General features: G+C 38.6%; 1 protein-coding gene across 8 annotated transcripts in view; it reads left to right on the top strand.

Moving 5' to 3' along the window:
• The window catches only part of LOC110103351 (formin-like protein 3), a 78,585-nt gene that overhangs the window by 47,154 nt on the left and 10,011 nt on the right, over positions 1-21,420 (top strand). For 7 of the 8 annotated variants that reach the window (XM_028699484.1, XM_020832021.2, XM_020832022.2 and 4 more), the window contains exons 17-18: positions 19,473-19,541; positions 19,624-19,690. In XM_028699484.1, coding sequence (XP_028555317.1) covers positions 19,473-19,541; positions 19,624-19,690 — 136 coding nt within the window. Of the gene's footprint in view, positions 1-19,472; positions 19,542-19,623; positions 19,691-21,420 lie in introns of those variants that run through there. The other variant, XM_020832024.2, reaches the window with a different exon arrangement.

Below are 21,420 nucleotides of genomic sequence, written 5' to 3'. Positions count from 1 at the left end.
CAAATGCAAAGTTAGGCATGCGCATGAAGTTTCATTCAATTCTAATGATTTTTTTCCATTCAAAATTTATAATGAATCACAATATTTGATTCCCCGACCCATTCTTGAAAAATGAACATGCTTGATCGAAGACCTAACACTCCTAGAATCAAATAAATCGTGGCGTCATTCTAGTTTCATTGGTGGAGATTAAGATCAGCATTGTTGATTTTGATTTGGAGTGCTCAAAGATGAACATAAGTAATGAAAGAAGAGCGTCATTTTCCTTCCATTAGGATTGGAGCTTATACGTATGAATACATATACTTGTGCTTATATTGATGCATAGCATGCATGCATCTATATGCATATAAGGATAAGATTATAGGCATTGTCTGCTATCCTTTACTGTGGAAATTGTTCATATGTAGACATTTAGTCTTTTATGTTAGCAAATTCAAATATAAAATCAAAACCACTAAGATTTGATTGGCCTACAACCTTATAATAAGTTGTTTAATTTACAAATGTTCTCCAAATTAATCAATTAGTTATGAATGTGTTAGACCGGTCCAGCCGGTTCAACGGGACCGGCTTACACAAACAGAGGAGGAAATGTCCGCCTCCTGTACGTGCCTTCACGCACGCCCGGGCTTGCATGAGCTATTTAGGAAGGATTTTTGAGAGAGTTAGGAGGGAAATTTGAATGCAGGGACTGTTTAGGGATTTCCTTTTGATTTGTATGCAATAAATAGTTTGTTTCCTAGGGTTAGGGCATCTTGAATTTGGCTGAAATTTGAGATCTCTTTGGTTTAGGTTTCCTTTGAGCTCTAGCGACGTCTAGAGAATTTGGGAGAGAACGATCCTCCTCTCGAATTGAGGATCAACTGTATCTTGCTAACTTTCGTTTCTGTTTCATCAAATAATACGAATTATCTACTGTTTTCGTGATTTTGTGTGGATTTTTGTGGAGAATTCTCCTGTTTTTCGAAGATTGATAGGAAATACTTGAGATCTACAAGTGTTTCCTATCAGAAAGACTAGCTATTTAGCAATCATGATTATAAATGAATCACGTGTGATTCTCGCCAACTACTTTTATTAGACTTCTTTGAAATCAATGCCATTAGCATTCTTCTATAAACTGGAGCATACAAGCTCATAAAGGTTAATATTTATTTTATTACTATATTAATGAAATCATTAATAATGTGTTTACAATGGGAATTTACAACGTTTTGCTAGATTTGTATGCTTCATGAATGGAAAAAGTATTGTCAAAATTTCCAAATTTTGATATCTTACTGATGATTTGTGTTATGAACAACCTTGAATTTTCATATGGATGCCATATCGCATTGACATGTAAACCAAAATACAAGGTGTGCGGGAATGTGTTTTTATTCTCCTGAAAGTTTAGTTGGAAATTATCAAAATATTTCTATCAAAATTAAATCCTTGAAATCCTATGTACCACTTTTTCCTTGCTGTTTTTCAAACTGCCAGTAAACATTTTTTCTGGAATCATATTGACTTTTGTCATTTTTAATTGATCTTATAAATGTTAGTTTCTTCAATCTGACATTGGTTGTTTTAAATGATTTGTGGCACTATAAATAAAATGAAACTATAAGCTCACAACCTCACTAGTGATTTTTGTGTGGTTTTGCCCCAACCAACCTACATCCATGCTTAAGGCTCCACCAACTTAGGATTCAACTACAATCACTCCTTCGTTCAACGAGCCAATAGAGAAATTGTTACACAACAACTCTCCTACACTGGCGAACACAACTCTTCCAGACTACAAGAACCAACTCAAGTTTTCCAAGGCAAGTTAAAATAATTTTACAAGAGCCATACAAGAATGATATGCTTAAAAAAAAAATCTCACAATACTTTTTGGCTGTAGATTTCTTCTCCGCCTGTTGCATGAAGATGTAAAAATTTGGCTAACAAGCTTTGCAAAAAATGAAGAATTAGCACCAAAAAACTCAAAGAATCAACTATTTGAATGTTTTTGGAACGATTGGAAGACTTTAGGGCTTAGAGATTAAGTAGAATCAATAGTACATTTTTATCCTTTTAAGTAATTGTATAAATACACACGCGTTAAAATATCCATAATAGATCTCCTTAAACTTTTCTTTTCAACTAGAAACTATGGAAATCATGAGAAAAATTCTTGTCCATAAAAAACTAGTCATTATTGTAGGAGTCACAAGTATTATGAATGTCAGGACCCTATTATGAACACACTGGGGCTACTCCGATCTGCTCTATCCCGCTTGGTAAGCGATGGTAGATGATGTAATTTTGCTGAGGTTTTAATTATAATCAAAATTTAATCCATTTATAAAACAAAGTATGACAAGATTTAAGAAGTTAATGAGTCTAATAAAATGATATTTTAGAGTTTTTTTATATCATTTTAGCTTAGTTGTATATTTAATCAAGGCCTAGGCATGATTAAGCATATTTATCAAAAAATAAGAAAACATGGGTTTGTTTCAAATTTTTGCTAAAATAATATTTACTAATTTAAATAATTTTTTTATTTAAAACTAATTTTGAAAGCTATCTTAGTGTTAGTTTAAGAAAGCCTTAAAGTTTAGTGTAAATTAAATTTGAGTAAAACAACCATCACATACGAGCACATCAAGTGACATATCACACTCCCGAATGTCTTAAGTAGGCCTTGAAATCTAGAAGTTGACTTTGTTATGCTTTCTGATCACCGGATCATGCATTGAAATACATGTTGAAGCCTGTGTTAAGATAGTGATACTTCCCCATCTTGTAGCACTTAAATAAATCATTAGTTCCTCCCAAGGTTTAAAATTGCGTATTCGGGTATTGAGGCGTTTTTCGTTCGTGAGGCGAGGCGTAAGCCTCAAGGCGATTTGAGGCGTAAGCCTCAAAATCAAAAAATTGCGTAAACATAAAATAATAAATTTTGTATATACTAATGAGTAAATAATATATAAAACATAAAAATGCACAAGATAAATAGCAATGACATTAACATATCACATAAGAAGTTAGGAACTCACTAGTCATTAGCATTATCATCACTCATCAGTCATCACTAAGGGGGTCTTCATTTGAATCATCATTATGATGAGCTGCTCTCTCATCTTCCCCCTCTCCTATAGAGTCCAATATCTCCCAATCAGCTTCTTCTTCCTCATTATTAGTTATCTTCCTCTTCCCTAAATAGTAGAAATTTTTGAACAATATCATAATGAATAATAGTGTAATACATTAATAAAAGTTTAAGAAAAGAAAACTATATTATTTATATACCTTTTTTGATTTGTTCTTGAGTTGTGGTGGATGTGGATGCTTTAAGACCATCAAAGAAATCAACATTTAAATCTTCATCTTGTAATTCAGACGGCATCACTTCAACTTCATCATCTACAAACCACTCATCATCAGATGCCACATCATCGCAAAGCAAAGGATCTTCATCATCCATTAATCCTTTTTTCTTCAAATTTCTATCTCTGAGTCTCCTATTATACATAATGTACACCAATGAGTTCATCCTCAATGTCGACAAGCGATTTCTCCTCTTTGTATGCACTTGGTTGTAGGTACTCCAATTCCTTTCACAGCCAGATGAAGAGCATGTCAAGCCCAAAACTTTCACAGCAAAACGTTGTAATTCTGGAGTCCCATCACCAAATTGAATCCACCACTCAACTGGAGATCGTTTGGCAATTGTATCTTTTGCTTGTTGTAATCCAAAAAAACCTTCTTTGTTCCTAAAAGGTACCAATTGCAAGTCAGCATTTGATCTTTCAGTTGCATCACTTATTAGACGATCCATGCAATGATATAATCCCAACTTTATTTCAGGGTTTGTAGACTTGTTCTCTGCATATTGATACTGAGGGTTTAGGTAGTAGCCAGCGGCATGCAAGTGTCGGTGAAGCTGTAGTTCCCACCTATCATCAATAATATTCCAAATTTCCCTAAAGCTTCCCTCACTGCCTCCTAAGTTGGAGGCAATCATCTCTTTGGCTTCATCCATAGCATTGTAGATGAAACCCATTGCAGGCTTCTTCTCAGCATCCACCATCCTTAAAACATGAACCAAAGGTCTAGTGGTTGTAATGGCATATAAGACACTTTGCCAAAATCTGTCATTTAAAACAATCTTTCTAATCTCTTTTCCCTCAGCCTTCTTCGCCCAAGCACAACTCAACCACTGTGTAGATGTGAACATAGCCTCTAAAGGTTGTCTGGCATCCAGCATGCTCTCTAAGGTCAAGTATGCGGTGGCAAATCTTGTTGCGGCTGGCCTTAGAATTTCTTTCTTCGAAAACTTTCTCATAAGAGCTAGAATCCAAGAGTGGTTGTAAATAAACTTGGTTATTTTTTTGGCTTTAGTGAGTGCATTTTTATGTTGAGGTAGATCCCCAAGCTTCTCAAGAATCAGATCTATGCAATGTGCAGCACATGGAGTCCAATACAAATGTTTCCTCTTCTCCATAAGTTTATTACCTGCAGCCTTATAAGAACTTGCATTATCTGTCACAATTTGTACAACCAAATGTTCTCCAATCTCTTCAACAATGCTATCTAATAATCTAAATATGAACTCAGCATCTTTGACCTGGTCAGATGCTTCAATTGACCTTAAAAACACAGTACCATAAGGATTATTAATGAGGATGTTGATCAGACTTCTATGTTTGATATCAGACCACCCATCTGACATAATTGTTACTCCTGTTTGGGCCCAAGTCTTCTTAATTTCTTCAATGCTTTTATCAGTGCTTTCCAACTCCTTCAAAATCCATGTTCTTAAATCATACATGGTTGGAGGTTTGAACCCTCTCCCAAATGCTCCAACTGAACGAATCATGTTGTAATAAGCAGGTGATGTTGCAACATTAAATGAAATTGCATTTTCGTAGAAGAATCTGCCTATATCCTTACACACTCTCTCCGCGCCTCTCTTGCATTTTCTGGGGCCATCTTCTGTGTAGTAGAAGGCCTATCCTCTGATGTGTCAACCATATAATGATCCATAGGCCCTCTAGCACCCCTAGATGAAATGGGCTTCATAGAAGAAGATGAATCCCTGACGCTGCGCTCACTCCCGTAGTAAGATCCAGCATCAACTCTATCCTCAAATTGCTTCTGTGCAAGATGTTTTGATGTGATAGACTTATTCATGTATGACTTTATCTCTTCCCTTACAGCATCAGGAACTTTGGAGCATGGAGCAACATTCTTGTGAGAGCCTGAAAGGTGTTCCTTCATCCTAGTCACACCACCTTTCACAACTTTATCACAGTAATTGCATTTCAGATAGACATATGTTTTATCACTTCCTCCTACATCCACCTGAGTGCTATATTTCCATGCTGGATCTTTTCTATGACCTGATGCAGCCTTATCCTTATTTTTGACCATCCTGATTGAGAGAAATTTTAGGAAGCAAACGAGTTCTTACTAATCTTTTATATGACCTGATGCAGGTCGGAGGAGACAGCAGCCTCGGAGGCTCGGACAGAAGCGTACGCTGGTCGGACGGAGAAGACAGCAACCCAACTCGCAGTCTCGCAGTAGAAGAAACCTCCAAGCAAATAAGTTTAGGGTTTAATATGCGGGCTGGATGTGTTCAGTATTATATAATGTCGAGCCGTCGATAAAGCAGAACACTGCGTACTCTATGCGTATTTATGCGTATTTTGTGCGTACACCCTACGTGCACATTGCGTGTTTTGGAGCAGATGTAATTTAATGTATGATTTTGTATTAGTAGTTAATAAAACATGATTTTCTAGGTATTGTTTGAGTACCAGGAGTGTTAATTATTTTATTGTGCGTACATTATGCGTATCTTATGCGTTATATATTGGTAAACTATGCGTTCACCATACGTTTTTTGTGCGTGGTCTCTGCGTCAACATTGCGTATTTTTAATGAAAGATAAAGTCAAAGAGAAAAAAGAACATTTAATGTACATCTTTAAATACAAAAAAAAGAACATTTAATGACTATGTACAATATAAAAAATATAAGAACAAATTAAAAGAACATTTATAACAAATACAATTTTACAAGAGACCCTAATGTACATCTTCAACAAGACAACAACATTTTATACATAGTCACCTTGACAACAACATTTATAACTTGCATTACCTTCTGTTGTCCAATATAAATAATCTTTGACAACCAAGCCTTCCATTCATTACTGCGATACTTATCCTCCTCCCATGACGGTTACAGTCAACATCAGCAAGGTTCAATCCAGAAATTAAGAAGAATTTTGTGGAAATACTAACGAGAATTTTTTTTTACTGATAGTAGATGAAAGAAAACAAGATACAATAGATCCTCAATTGGAGAGGTGGATCCGGTTCTCCCAAATCTTTAGACACCGCTAGAGCCCAAACAAATCTAAAAAACACTCCAAATTTTAGAAAACACAAGATAAAAAACCGATCCAATGTTAAATAATATATTTAAATCATTCAAAATATAGTTAATGTCAAAACAACCCATCAATTTGAAAATTTCCTCCTAATATCACATTAATTCCTCATTAATTTGGCTGCTGGACCCCACCCCCAAAAGGGGGGCGGCCTTCACTGGTGCAGAATTTTTGTTCCACCGCTAGCAGACTGATGTAAGCACGAAAGTAAGAAAACTGAAACAAAGAGAACAATGGATAGAACTCAAACCAGATTCTATTAAAATAGAAGTAGTCAACTAAAACACTCAAAATCCAATAAGAAAACACGAAGAGACTTTTTAAAAAACAAAGAAAAAAAAATAATGCTATATTCAGACAACTGTCAGAGCGGGTTCCTCACATGCATCGAATTGTAGGTTAAATAAGATAAGTGCATAGGGCTAGCAAACCAATGGACCACCACTGCAAGATCGTCCAATTCTTCCAATAGATGCTTCCAAATCAACCAATAATCACCACCAAAGCTCAAGAAGAAGGATACAGATGGAGTGGAACTTGCGGAGAGACGAAAGAGGTTAGAAGCCAAGACGAAGGGTGGAAAGAGCTCGCAAGATTTCCAGAGGGGATGAGAAGAAGAATGGAACAAGCTCGCAAGCTTTTCCAATAACCCGTAGGTTAATAGCAAATTTGCTCACAATAATCAACTCCTTTCTTCACAAAAACTTATTATATTTATAGGCAAGATAGAAGAATATCAATAGCCACTTTAATTAATTTCCACATGAACCCAAGCATCAAATTATGGAATTTCCCCATTAGCTTTTCACGGAAAACAGCCCAGCTCAAGAACCGAAGGAGGAACCACGGGAACCAAAGGAACCACAAGGAACCGAGGCATCAAAAGCCACGGGAAAACCCCCAGCTCGGAACACCAACAACCAAGTGGGAGCTAAGGAAATAATGCTCGGAATCAGTAGCCAAGGCACGGAATTCAGCCAGCACAAAATAATAAGCCACGATTTTCCATGAGACAAGAAGAAAGGGGAAGGAGAAGGGACAAGTCCACTCCAAAATTGAATCCAACTTAATGAGCTTACCTTTAGAGCATTAATGAGCTACAAAACTTCAGCTCAAGCAACTTAGAGAATGAGTTCAATTCCAACCATCACCATATGCCCTAAAACAGCCAACCCGTGAACCAGTAGTAGCCAAGGACCAATTGAGCCAGCAAACCAAAAGTCTTCCGAGCCCCATGCACAACCTGCCATGTTCATTGGATGCTTTCCCATCATTAGATAGCTAAAAAAAAAGAAAAGAACATAAAACATACTATTGTCAAATAAAATTACAGAAATATTTGACAGCATCACAGACCAAGGCCGGTCCGGGCTAGATCGGTCTATCAATAATCTTCTCCCAAAGATCCACCTTGTCCTCAAGGTGGAAAGACGAAAATTGATGCTGCACTCTCATATGGCTCCCAGGTGGCGTCGTCGTCAGGTAGATTCTTTAACTTTATCAACACTTCCTTAAATCCACCTTGTCCCTATTCGTACCCCTTTTAGCTCTAGTGGTTTTGGCATTACTTTTAGATCATCTGTTATTGTCCTCGTCAATTCTAAACTAGCACATGATCCCCAATAGCTCTCCCCGACAATTCTAATCTAGCCACCATTTCTTCCACATTCTTGTGCATCCCCTTCCAATACAGCTTAGTTGTCAATCTCTTGTATGTCTTCTGCATACTAGAATGAACCCCATTGCGCTCCCAAGGAACTCCTGTAGCAGCTTTATGATATGAACAGAGGTTCGAGGCATTACAAACCTCCCTTGGTACAACAATCTCTTCACCTCTAGAGAATAGCGAGGGTGACTATTCCCATCCCTAAGTAGATCTGCTCTAATCAGTCCCAACTCCTCATCCTACACACTATTCTCTTTAATAACCCAACATCAAAGATATTGACATAACTCTTGGAGCTCGTCCATGCATTTGGACAAGGCATCAATAGCTTTGTTCTCTAATTCGGGCCTATAATGGATCTTAACGTCATAGTCTAGCATCTTTGATAACCACCTCTAATGCTCTTTGATTACCATCCTATGCTCCAACAGGTACTTCAAGTTCCTCTGGTCCTTCCTGATAGCCCAATAAGCAAGGTTGTCACTTCTGAATAGCTAACACAATGGTCATCAGCTCCCTCTCATAGTCTGACTTTGACCTAACTCTGGCTGTCAACACCTGGCTAAAGCGATGGGTTTGTGATTCTGCATAAGCACTGCCCCTAAGTCATACTTTGATGACCTGTCTATATCACAAAAATCTGATTGAAATTCGGTAGGGCCAAGATCGATATTGTAGTCATGGCCTTCTTTAATCTCTCAAAGATCTGGGTAGCTGCTTCTCCCCACAGGAAGCTATTGGCCAAGCTATGGTGCTGTATCCCTTGACGAATCTTCTGTAGTACCCAATTTACCCTAGGAAGCCCCTAATCTCTCTCAGAGTCTTAGGTAGTGGCCATTTATGCATTTTCTCAATCTTGCATGCTCTGCATCCACCCCTCCTGAGATACCATGTGACCAAGTATTCCATACTGGCTTGTGCAAAGCAACACTTCTTTAGATTGGCTCGTAGTTGATGTTCCTGTAATACTTTTAGGACCACTCTCAAGTGTTCCAATTGCTCCACCGATTTGTTGTGCACCAGTATGTCATAAAAGAAAATCAGTACAAAGTTTCGGAGATAGGGCCAGATTACCCTGTTCATGAGGGACTGGAACGTAGTAGGGACATTGGTGATGTCAAATGGCATCACTAAAAACTCGTAGTGCCCCTCACATGTGATGTTGTAAAAAAATTTGGGAGAGGGACCCAAATTTTTGATAAAAAAATGACTTCCTAGATAAAATAAAGACACAAAATGATCAAAAGGATACAAATAAACCACAAATAACTTCACTTTAATATAAAAGACTATTACAACTTGGACACTTACAAATGACTCAAACAAGCACCTAAAGAAGCTTTCATCCATTAGAAGAAGATACAGGTGAGGTGGCTCTTGCGGTGAGACGAAAGAGGTTAGAAGCCAAGACGAAGGGTGGAGAAGCTCGCAAGTCTTCCTAGAAGAAGAGAAGAAGAAGTGATGGAACAAGCTCGCAAGCTTTTCCAACAAAACCCGCAGGTTTACATCTCCAAAAATAACTCACATAACCATTCTAAAATAGCCACAAACATCTCTTATTTATAGACCAAAAGAGAGAATACAAACAACCCCAAAACATTAATTAAAAGCTAATTAAATGAGGGAAATGAAAAGCAACAACCAACTCATAATATTCCCTAATTCTACGTAGGAAACAAAGCACCACAAGCCTCAGAAAAGCCCCCAAACAACCACGGGAAAGCAGCCCAGGCGGAACCCGAAGAGGCAGCCGTGGGAACCAAGGGGCCAAGGCACAGGAAGTCTTCTCAGCACAGGAAACTAGCAGCCAATTTCGGAAATCCAAGGGACAAGGCATGGAAAACAGCCAGCCGACATAGGAACCCAAGGGACAAGCTCAGATTTTTAAGAAGAAAAGGGGAGAAGAAGGGACAAGACCACAAATAATGAGCTACTATTTAGTTTAATAAATGAACTAAAAATATAGCTCATAATGAACTAACTTTTAGTTCAATAAATGAACTAAAAACTAGCTCATAATGATCTAAATTTTTGCTCAAAACATTAATGAGCTAGAGAAGTCAAAAATCAAATTTTTGGGTTTGATTTGACCCCCCTTGCTTTGGGCACCGAAAATTCGACCCCGGCCTCTTCCCGCACATGATTTGCTTTTATTTTTGGCGAGGGAGTTTTAACGGAATTAAGTTTCGGGATAAATTTTGGAAGGCAGATGAGTTTGTAGATAAGACACTACTCAGAGATTTCGCCCTCATTTTGTGAGGACTTTATGATCTGAGTTCTGGTTTGCTATAGGCGCAAGCCCCTATAGTTAATTACCCCTCCCGGTCACGAGAGAGAACTTTCGATTAAGGTTAGTCGTCAATTAGATATGTAGAGATATGTGTATCTGGCATATAGTAGCAGTAATGGATTTGGGATTTGGAAAGTTTGGATATTCGGATGGAATTGATATTTAAAACAAAAATTGCACTATCTTGCACTTAAAGCGGATGGTGGGGGAATGGATGATAGACCCGATCAGGATCCCATGGTTTCGTCGTCCCGGGCCATCGTGGTCCCTGGTCTACTTAGTTAGAGGAGGTAGTCGACCCAACCTGACATAAGGATCCTTGTCGGCAGCCATGGGTTGCTTCGTCCAAGGGGACCTTGTAGACCTGGGATGAATGTTTGTCTAAGGGAATAAATTTGAATCCACCTTAGCTAACAGAGGGCTTTGTGCCCTATCGATCATATCCTATTGATTCATATTTCAAGGATTTAATGTCATTAAGAAACGTATTGACGCTGGCCATAACTGGTATTTTGTGGTGCCATTTGGCGGCAAAATTACTCGGTTCAGAGGGTCCTGGGTCATAACCGTTTACCTCCAGTGTCATTTGGCGGCAAAACTGCCGGTTAAAGGACACATACCACATCCTTACTGGCAGGAGATTGTTTTTAGAATGGATCATATATAGTGTTTTTTTCGACTAGGCATTTGGCTCTTTGTGAGCTAAAGTAGTATTTGAATTTTGTCCACCTCGGCAAATTATTGCGGATGGAGGATGAATTTTTGCTTAAGTGATTTGATGATTGATTTTTCATTTTACATATTTTGGAATTTTCGGAGATTTGATATTTTGGATTTTTGGAATGAATTTTTGGGAGGCATTTGAAAGTATTTGTGAACCCCTCCAGTTGAGATCTTCGTTCAACACGGCCATCATCGGGGTGTTCGGGGTCATTTTTCTTTTATTGATTGAATCTTGTCGACTCTGTCTGGCTGTCAACAGAGGATCGGGTTTCATAGGCTTTATGTCTTTGTTAGTGAATTCTATTGATTTTAGGCTTTAAAGGCCTAATATGAATGCATTAAACAAATACATCGGCCGCCACAACTGTGTATTTGTTTGATTGTTCGAACCCTGTCGACTCATATTGATCCGTATAGAAGGATCGGGTTTGAACCTAAATTCACTTATTGACCCGCGCAACATCCCTAGACGTCATGTGTGTTCTTACAACATGCTTGCCGGGGCCCATAAGGGTGTTTGGGGGCATTTTATAATTGAACTCTGTCTACTCCTTTTTACTTTCTTAGGAGGATTGGGTTCAAATTTAATAACCCGCGCAGCATCCCTTGACATCACGTGTGTACCAATAACACGCTCGTCGAGGCCCATGCGGGTGTTGATTGTATACCCTCTTTTAGTGTACCTAAGTGTGTACAAACTACAGTGCATGTGCGAGGGTATTTTGGAATATTTGTGAAATGTCTTTTGTTCGCTTCCAAGAACGTCGCGGATCTGGTGGCGTGGCGTAGCAGCTTCTGAATAGAGTTGTTTGCTGCTTCGTATAGGTAGACTGTCGTGCACTACTCATTGCTTTTTGCAGGTGGATCGTAGTGCAGTAACGAATCTCCTGCTTTAGATCATAAGAAATTGCACTCATTGAAGCTCTTATGTATTTGCTTGAGGATAGTATTTTGTGGATATGATAGGTTCTCCACAGCAATTTGTAGATATTTGTATTTGCCACATATCGATCTCTTTTGCTTGTGGGAACTTATGCATCTTTTCATAGATAACCTATTGTGGGTATATCTATGTTCATAAATGACCCATTACTTATGCAACCTGTTTATTATCAGTGATTGCAGGGGTTGATATATCTTTTGTACACTAGCTCTTGATATTTGCAAAGAATTGTAGTGTGTTTACTTAGAGCCATGTGACATCGTTTGTATGAAACTTATGATTATCTTATGTTTGTCAAATCAACTTTGAGTCTTCATTCATGCATGACTTATTACATGCGTTATGAATCTATTATCCTTGAAAATGGCTTCTCAACAATCATTATCCATTGATATTTAAATCTTACTTGGCAAGAAGGCTTTGAAATATTTGTAGGAAAACCCTACCCTACTAGTTGCAGGCATATTTCCACGTCCCTCGTTTAATCATTGTAAGCATATCACTTTGATTGAATGACTTGAGGCACATCAATTTCACCACTCCTTGTTCGTGTGGTAATTTTCATTTGTGTGAATATGATCGTTCCTCTATGATTGTGCATCTATTATTCGGAGGTCCAATCCATTGCTTAGTGATTTGTGTCATGCTTCTCTACGTGAGTTCTCCATTTGATTTTAATTGAGAACCCATGAATATAAAAAAAAAAGTTTGTATATCACAAATGACTTTTGTTGTTTGATTACATTTTATTTGACTTTTGCTTGCATGAGTTATTGATTTGTCATGCCTATTGATAAACAACACATTGTATGTTGGTATTTGCATTCTTGAAGACCTTGAATATTTATGGAAAATCATATTCTTCGAATGTTGATTGATCATCATCATTGGAAGGGACATCATATGTTGCATCATGTGCATCTACCCTTCATTCATATGCACTTAAGACTTAATTCTCATGATTCTTATGTTGTTCAATTCATTGATATTCATTTGAATGCCTTGCCTCATTATTCATCTGAGTTCAAATTTATTCACCTTAAGCTCATTATCATTTGTTCAATGTGCAAGTTCAAACCACAAGTGTCTAGCTCAGGTCTAGAGTGCAAGTTCAAGTCTAAGTTAAGACTTCTTGTACCAAGTCTATTTAGGTTCAAGTTTTGTCTTAAGTTCAATATGCCGGTTCTATTCAAGTCCAAGATGAGCCCAAGTACAAGTTCTTTGTTCAAGTGCATGTCCACAAGTCCTCTGTTGTTTTCTGATTTGAGTTCAAGTGATCCTTGTAGTTGTCCCAAATTACAATCTCAAGTACAAGTTCTTTGCATCAAGTCTTCTTGCATTATTCAAATTCACTTGAGTTTTAAGTTCATTTAGATCCATTTGACGTGCTCTCTCTCGGCTTGGGTGAGAACCGACAAAGCTACGGCAGAGGCTACGGGAGGAAGAAGGAAAATGTTGGAAGAAGTCACCGGCTTCAGTGGAGATCAGGACTGGGTCGGGTAAGGCTACAATCGGCTTCGGCTCTGTCGTGGGTTGAGGAGCTCGGTCGGGAGGTGTTCGTGGAAGGAGAAGAGTGTGGAGTCGAAGCCGAAAGCCCCCTTCAGCCTCTATTTATGGACGCTGAGAGGAGTGGAATCGAGGTTGTCATCGCAGGATTCGCGCAGAAATCCTGGAACGGCGTCGGATTCAGCAGGATTTTCGCTGATTTTGGGAGAAAAATCGGGAAGGATTTTGGGATTCAACGGATACAAGGTATGTATGCGGGATTTCTATTTTTTTTTTCTTTTCCCTTTGGTTCCTTTGAGTATAGCATGGAGGTCAACACTTGCTTACATCAGACTCCCCTACTTGAAAAACTTATCTCCCGATGAGTCGCCTTTAGCTTTCTTCTGAGGAGGTGAAGAAGGTGCATCAAGTTCTTGAATTTTCTCTTCATACCTTTTTAGAATTTCCTCTCGTTCTTGCATAAATTGATCTTGTAAGAGTCGCTTCTTCTTCATATACCGCTCCGTACACAAATGCATCCATGATTGTAGTTTATATAGCTCATATTGCAGGGGATTTGTTGAATCTGGAATCCATCTATTTATTGGACTTTGAACTTCAGAATCTTCTTGCTTATTTTCTTCCTTGACTGAATCCATCTTTTTGTCTTTTTACATTTTTTTTAAAGACTCAACAAAACTCACTAGACTCACAAGACTCACAAGACTCACAAGATTTATTTGACAAACCGACTCATAAACCTAGGATTTCTTAACTTGCTCTGATACCAAAATGATGTAATCAAAAAATTTGGGAGAGACCCAAATTTTTTATCACAAAAAGTAAATGACTTCCTAGATAAAATAAAGACACAAAATGTTCAAAAGGATACAAATAAACCACAAATAACTTCACTTTAATATATAAAAGACTATTACAACTTGGCCACTTACAAAATGACTCAAACAAGACACCTAAAGAAGCTTTCATCCATTAGAAGAAGGATAAAGGTGAGGTGGCACTTGCGGCGAGACGAAAGAGGTTAGAAGCCAAGATGAAGGGTGGAGAAGCTTGCAAACCTTCCTAGAAGAAGAGAAGAAGAAGTGATGGAACAAGCTCGCAAGCTTTTCCAACAAAACCCGCAGGTTTACATCTCCAAAAATAACTCATATAACCATTCTAAAATAGCCACAAATATCTCCTATTTATAGACCAAAAGAGAGAATACAAACAGCCCCAAAACATTAATTAAAAGCTAATTAAATGAGGGAAATGAAAATCCAACAGCCAACTCATAATATTCCCTAATACTACACATGAAAAAAAGCACCACAAGCCATGGAGAAGCCCCCAAATAGCAACGGGAAAGCAGTCCAGGCGGAACCCGAAGAGGCAGCCGTGGGAACCAAGGGGCCAAGGCACAGGAAGTCTTCCCAGCACAGGAAACCAGCAGCCAATTTCAGAAATCCAAGGGACAAGGCATGGAAAACAGCCAGCCGGCATAGGAACCCAAGGGACAAGCTCATATTTTTAAGAAGAAAAGTGGAGAAGAAGGAACAAGACCACAAATAATGAGCTATCTATTTAGTTTAATAAATGAACTAAAAACATAGCTCATAATGAACTAACTTTTAGTTCAATAAATGAACTAAAAACCAGCTCATAATGAGCTAAATTTTTGCTCAAAACATTAATGAGCTAGAGAAGTCAAAAATCAAAATTTTTGGGTTTGATTTGACCCCCTCTGCCTACATCAACATGTCTTGAACGCAGTCTTCGAGATATCTTCTTTGATCCAGATTTAATGAAACCTCGACTTTAGATCCATCTTTGAGAACACCACAGCTCATCCAACAACTCATCTATCACTGAATGGTAAACCTGTCTGGAGTCATCTCCTTGTTCAGGGCCCGATAGTCCACACAAAATTTTCAGCTCCCATCCTTCTTCTTGATCAGTAAAATTGGGCTAGAAAAAGGACTTACTCGGTCGGATGATCATTGCCTCCAACATCTTTCGGTTAAGCTTTTCAATCTCATCCTTCTTAATTTGAGGGTAACGATATGACCTAACACTGATCGGTGACACCCCCTCTTTCAAGGCGATGACATGCTCGTGCCCCTTCAGAGGTGGCAATCCTTGAGGTGGCTAAAAAAATCTCACTAAATTTCTGTATAAGCGGGTGCATTGACGGAGGTATGTCTTCCTCTTCCTCCAATTTGACCCCCTTTAAGTTCTATAACTCCACTAAAAATCCTCCTCCCACCTCATGTAAAGTCCTTCCCATGATTTTGAGTGACACAATTGCTTTGGATAACCCTGTAGGGCCTGCATCACCCCTGATCATCATTCTCCATCCCTCTACCACCAGTTCCTTTATCAAAGCTCCCCAAGTAACTTTAGTATTACCCAAGGTTTATAGCCATTTCATCCCCTTGATAACATAACTACTTCCCAACTCTAAGGGAAGGAAGTTCTCTCTCACCTGTATCCTTTGCATGGTCATTACCACTCCTTTACACACTCCTCTGCCTGTCATGGTTTAAAATTGCGCAATATGAGGCTCGCCTTGAGGCCCGCCTTTGCGCAATTCCAGTAAAAAAAGCCTCGATGCTTACGCCTCGAGTTTTTTTTATGAGGCTTGCGCCTCAACTTGGTTGAGGCCCGCCTCGCCTCACTGGCATGAGGCTTATGCCTCACGCTATATATATTAAAACTTACATAAATCTTGAAGTAAATGTCCGACATTGAACTTTATAGGAGATGAGGAAGGGGAGTGAGCAGTTCATCATAATGATGATGATTAAAATGAAGAACTCCTTAGTGATGACAGTGCTGATGACTTATGAGTTGTTATGTGATATGTCATTGCTATTTATTTTTTGAAATTAGAATTATATGTTAATGAAAAGAATATTGAGATTTGAAAAAGATAGAATTTTGCGTTAAACTATATTTCATGTTGTCTTATTATTGGGATATTTTTATTTCACTTCATATCTTATGTTTTTTTATGTTTTATATTATTCACTCATTAGTAGATAAAAAATTTATCATTTTATGTTTACATAATCTTTTGATTTTGAGGCTTACGCCTCAAAACGCATTGAGGCTTACGCTTCGCCTCACGAATGAAAAACGCCTCAATACCCGAATACGCAATTTTAAACATTGCTACCTGTTTCTACCTTCCCAATGCTTATCATCACCCCATAACACCTTATGTCCACCAATTTCACCCCCATTGATATATGACATAGTTGGAGATGAAATTTTGGGTATCCCCACTATTTATCAACACCATCATCTCTCTTTCTACTATTTATCCCTTTACTTTCTTTGTGTGATTTGGAGTTAATCCCACCACTGAGTTTAAGGTGACCTCTACCATATCTAGATGCAACCCTTTTTCCTCCACCAAATTCTCCCTGTCCTCTCCCTCATCATCTTCCTCGTCATCACCGACGGTGAGAGCCTAAAGAATTCGATCCTTACACCAATGCCCCAAGGTGTACCTCTCATAACACCTGAAACACAATCCCTTCGCTCTCTTTTCATGCAGCTCTTTCTCAGTGAGCTTTTTGGAATTTTCCCTTCCTATGGGCGTCTCCTTTGGGGCCTCTCGAAGACTATCCGACATCAACCCCTTTGGTGCTAAGAACGTGGTGGTTATCCTGCAAGCTTATGGAGCTACTGCCCCTGACCCTCCTCTCTAGGTATTTCTGATCCTCCACCAATTATGCTAATTCCATATCCTCTCCCAAGTTACAAAGCCTCACACTCTCACTACCGTCTGGATCTCTGTGGTTTGAACCTCTTCAAAAAGTTCCATTCCAGTATAGTCTCAGAAAGCCGGTCCAGTCGGCTAGCTAGGTACTCAAACTTGTCACGGTACTCTACATAGAATCCTCCCGTGTCAGAGCAAAAAATTGCTCATAGAAGTCCCTTCCCCTGTTGGTTCAGAAAGTTCCAACAAGCTGTCCTTGAACTCTCTCTAACTCTGAATGGGCCGCCTCATGTCTCTCCACTGGTACTAGGCCAAAACCTTTCTCTCTAAACACATGCCAATTGCTGTCAATCTCTCATTCTCTGTCAATCTATTGACGGCAAAATACCTATCCATCTTGTAGATCCCACCCTTGTGCATCATCACCCTTAAAGATAGACATTTTCAACTTTCTCACCCTCAAATCCCCTCCATTTCTCTTGAATCCTTCATATCCACCCATTCCCCGAGGGGGTGGACCCCCCCCCCCCCCCCATCTCCACTCATATCCATTGCTCATCTTCTCCCTAGAAGTAGGTTGTTGGGGAGGCATGTCATCTTCAACTCTCCTTATCATAGTTGCAATAGCGCATGGCGCGGCACACATGTTCAAGTTGGTACGTACCATTTGTGCCATGTGTGCGAAATGATGCACGGTGCATTTAATTTGAATTTTAGGGATTTTGTAATATAATTATAAATAATATTTATATATTTTAATTTCTAAAATAATCTAATAATTAATCTTAAAAATTTTGAAATGATTACAATAGTTTAGTTAGGTTTTAGTAGACTTTATTTTAGTAGAGATTTTGGACGAACTTGAAGTTCACTTTAATGATTTGGACTTTGGACCACAAATATATTCAACAAAGCCTTGCCAAACTTGATTGATACTCTAAAATAAGATTCATATAATGATTTTTATAATTATTATTTATTGTGTCTTGTTCAAAATGGCGCACGCCGCGCCGTGCGCTATGCGCCATGGCTCCACAGGGAACTTATCGCCGTGCTGCACCATTTGCTGTTGACAAGTATGCTCCTTACCAGGTTCGGGTTCCCACCACTTTCTTGACCATCAATGGTTCCCCTCGCAGTCGATGTCGTCGTCTTGTGTTAGGCCTTAAGCAACTTCTTCAACATTTCTTCCATGACAACAAACTTCCCATCCATCTTTTCATGAACAATAGAAAACATATTTTCGTACTTAGAAATATTCTCCATAAATTCTGATTTTAATTGTCTCATCTCACATTCCAAAACTTCCATTTTCCTCTCGGCCATAGATTCCATGGATCGATGCGATCTAATACCAATTTGATAGGAAATACTCCAAGAGCAAGTGACTCTTGGCTAAATTTGAATTTCAGCTAGGTTCAACCCAGAAATTAAAAAAGAATTTGGTGGAAATACTAATGAGAAAAGATTTTACTGATAATAGCTGAAAGAAAATATCAAGATACAATTGATCCTCAATTGGAGAGGAGGATCCAGCTCTCCCAAATCTCTAAATGCTGCTAGAGCCCACACAAATCGAAAGAACTCTCTAAATTTCAGAAAACACAAGATAAAAATCTAACCCTAGGTTAAACAATATATTTAAAGCATACAAAATATAGTTAATGTCAAAACAGCCCCTCAATTTAAAATTTCCCACATAATCTCTCATTATATCATCATTAATTTGTCTGTTGGACCCCACCCCCAAAGGGGGCGGCCTTGGCTAGGCGGAACTTCTATTCCACCGGAAGTTCCGCCACTGGTAGACCAAGGCTAGTCCAGGCTGGATCAGTCCAATGACCCGTCTATTATTGTCCTGCTTCGCTGGAATCATCATATGTTAGAGTGTGATGATATTTTGCACTGCCGATTTTCTATTACTTATTTCACCTGGCTAAACAAGTGTTGACCCAGCAATACTGTTTAATGTATCGAAAGAAAATGTTACTTATATTGCATGTCAATGCCGGATACCTTGAAGTCATCAAGGTAAGCAAGTTTACTCTGATGCATGAAGTTTGTTTTATTTGTATTCAGTGATGCTGTAAAGCTTTATTAAATTAGATACAAGATTTATATGGTTTACCACTTCACATACACTTCATATATGTGAGCTTATTGACCTTTTTTTTTTGAATTTTTCCCTTTTTCCATTATCAGGCCTTAAAGAGTTTTCTTGATACTGCAGAAGCGGATGTTAGGTCGCTTATATCATTGTATAGTGAAGTGGTGAGCTCTATTTTTATGATGACTATTTGAAAGTTATTTCTAGAATAACTTTGTGTAGTCTTATAAAACCATAATGCTGCAGGGGAGAAGTGCAGATTCATTGGCACAATATTTCGGAGAGGATCCTGCACGTTGTCCTTTTGAGCAAGGTAAGCTTTCAGATGTTGTACCTATACATGTTTTATCCTCTTTTAAATTTATGCTTAATTTGCTACTTGCCACATTTAAGGTAACATACCGGCAATATAATACTGGCAAGTGTGATAAATGGTGGAGTTGCTAATTTAAAAATTCTAACACCGCCTGCTATAATGTCTTGTGCCTGAATAGAAAAATAAGCCTAGCTTTCAGATGCTGTAGCTATGCATTTTTTATCCTCTTTTAAATTTATGCTAAATATTGGCAACTCTGGTAAATGTTGGAGTCGCTAATTTAAAAATTTTAATACCGCCTGCTATAATATCTTGTGTGCTTTAATGAAAAAAAAAGAAGCCAAGCTTCCTTAAAAACTGTCAATTACAATTAGTCTTGGTACAAACATTTAAGAGGAATGATGTGATTCTGAATCTCAGAGCTAGCTTGAGTACGAACATTACCATCCATTTAAAAGGAATAGAAGGAACTCATAGAAAAACCCTTAATGAGAGAGAAGCCAATGCATGATGTCCCGATCAGTGTCAAATTTAAGTTGATTGATGATGGATAATAATAACCCTTTCCCATCCCGAAGGAGAAATGAATTACTTTTTTCTCGAACCTATGTACACCTTTAGTGGAAGAAAGAAGAGGTGCACGCGAATATTACTATATGTAGCAAATGGGAAATGATCACTAAATTGACAAGCAAGAGATAAATTATTGATCTGATTCTACCCCAAAATTTTAATATTTTAACAATGATGAACTTTCCAAGGACCACTAAAAAAATGAAGATAGTCTCCTCAAGGACTTCAATTCGCTGGCATCTTAGCATGTCGTCCCTAGGAGCTGACTTCTAATTGCCTTCATTGGCGGCCTTCCCTTGAGAAATGAGAGGGAGCGGGTTCCTGCTTGGTTATGTCTTTTGTGTCCGTCTAGTCAAGAGAGAGAGAGAGACCTAGAGGGAGACGAGGGAGAGACTGTGATGTGATACCACATGCAAAGGAGCTTGTTAAGAAATTTTTGAATGATTGATAAAGCAATTTCAATTAATAACTTATTGAGATAACAAGCAAAATTCCTCAAAGAATTCTTAGTTTTCAACTAGCTTAGGCAAGGAAGTACATGTAGAATAGCTAAACTCAAAGATAACCAAAGATAGTAGCAATACCAAAAGCTATTAATCAACAATCCACAACTTAATAACGAGAGTTTTTACCTTGTGGAATGTATCACTCAACTACACTAGGCTTAGCGGAAGAAGGATTTTAGCAAACCCGACGATGCCACGAGAACGGTAGCAACCACAACGAACTTGATCCACGGGAAGGTTATCGGTGTCGAGGATGATGGAAATGATCGACTGTCGATGCTCCAATTGTAGTTTGGATGTCGGCGGTCCTTCACTCAACTCTTCCCAAAAATAAGAGAGATGCACGTTCTGACAAGATCGTTTGAATGCTAGGGAAGATGTGGGCAGCAACCAAGAGCTTTCCCGCAACATGGAACAGCCGGGAAGTGGTGCAGAAATTCAAGGCAGCAGCCGTTTTGCTCTTGGACAGCAGTTTTCCTGAGGCAGAAGTTCAGGGCAGCAACAATTTTCAGTCAAGGGAGTCTTGGACAACAGTTGGGGATCCTTTTAAGAGGCTGGGATGCAAGTGGTTTGGCTCAGAAAACTTGAACAGCAGACGTTGGGCAGCAATGGGGAAGTTCTGGCATAACCACGGTGAAGTTTCCTTTG

This window comes from Dendrobium catenatum, unplaced genomic scaffold (assembly GCF_001605985.2).
Source record: "Dendrobium catenatum unplaced genomic scaffold, ASM160598v2 fragScaff_scaffold_1297, whole genome shotgun sequence".
In the NCBI taxonomy this organism is placed as follows: Eukaryota; Viridiplantae; Streptophyta; class Magnoliopsida; order Asparagales; family Orchidaceae; genus Dendrobium; species Dendrobium catenatum.
This window is presented reverse-complemented; position numbering and strand designations above follow the sequence as displayed.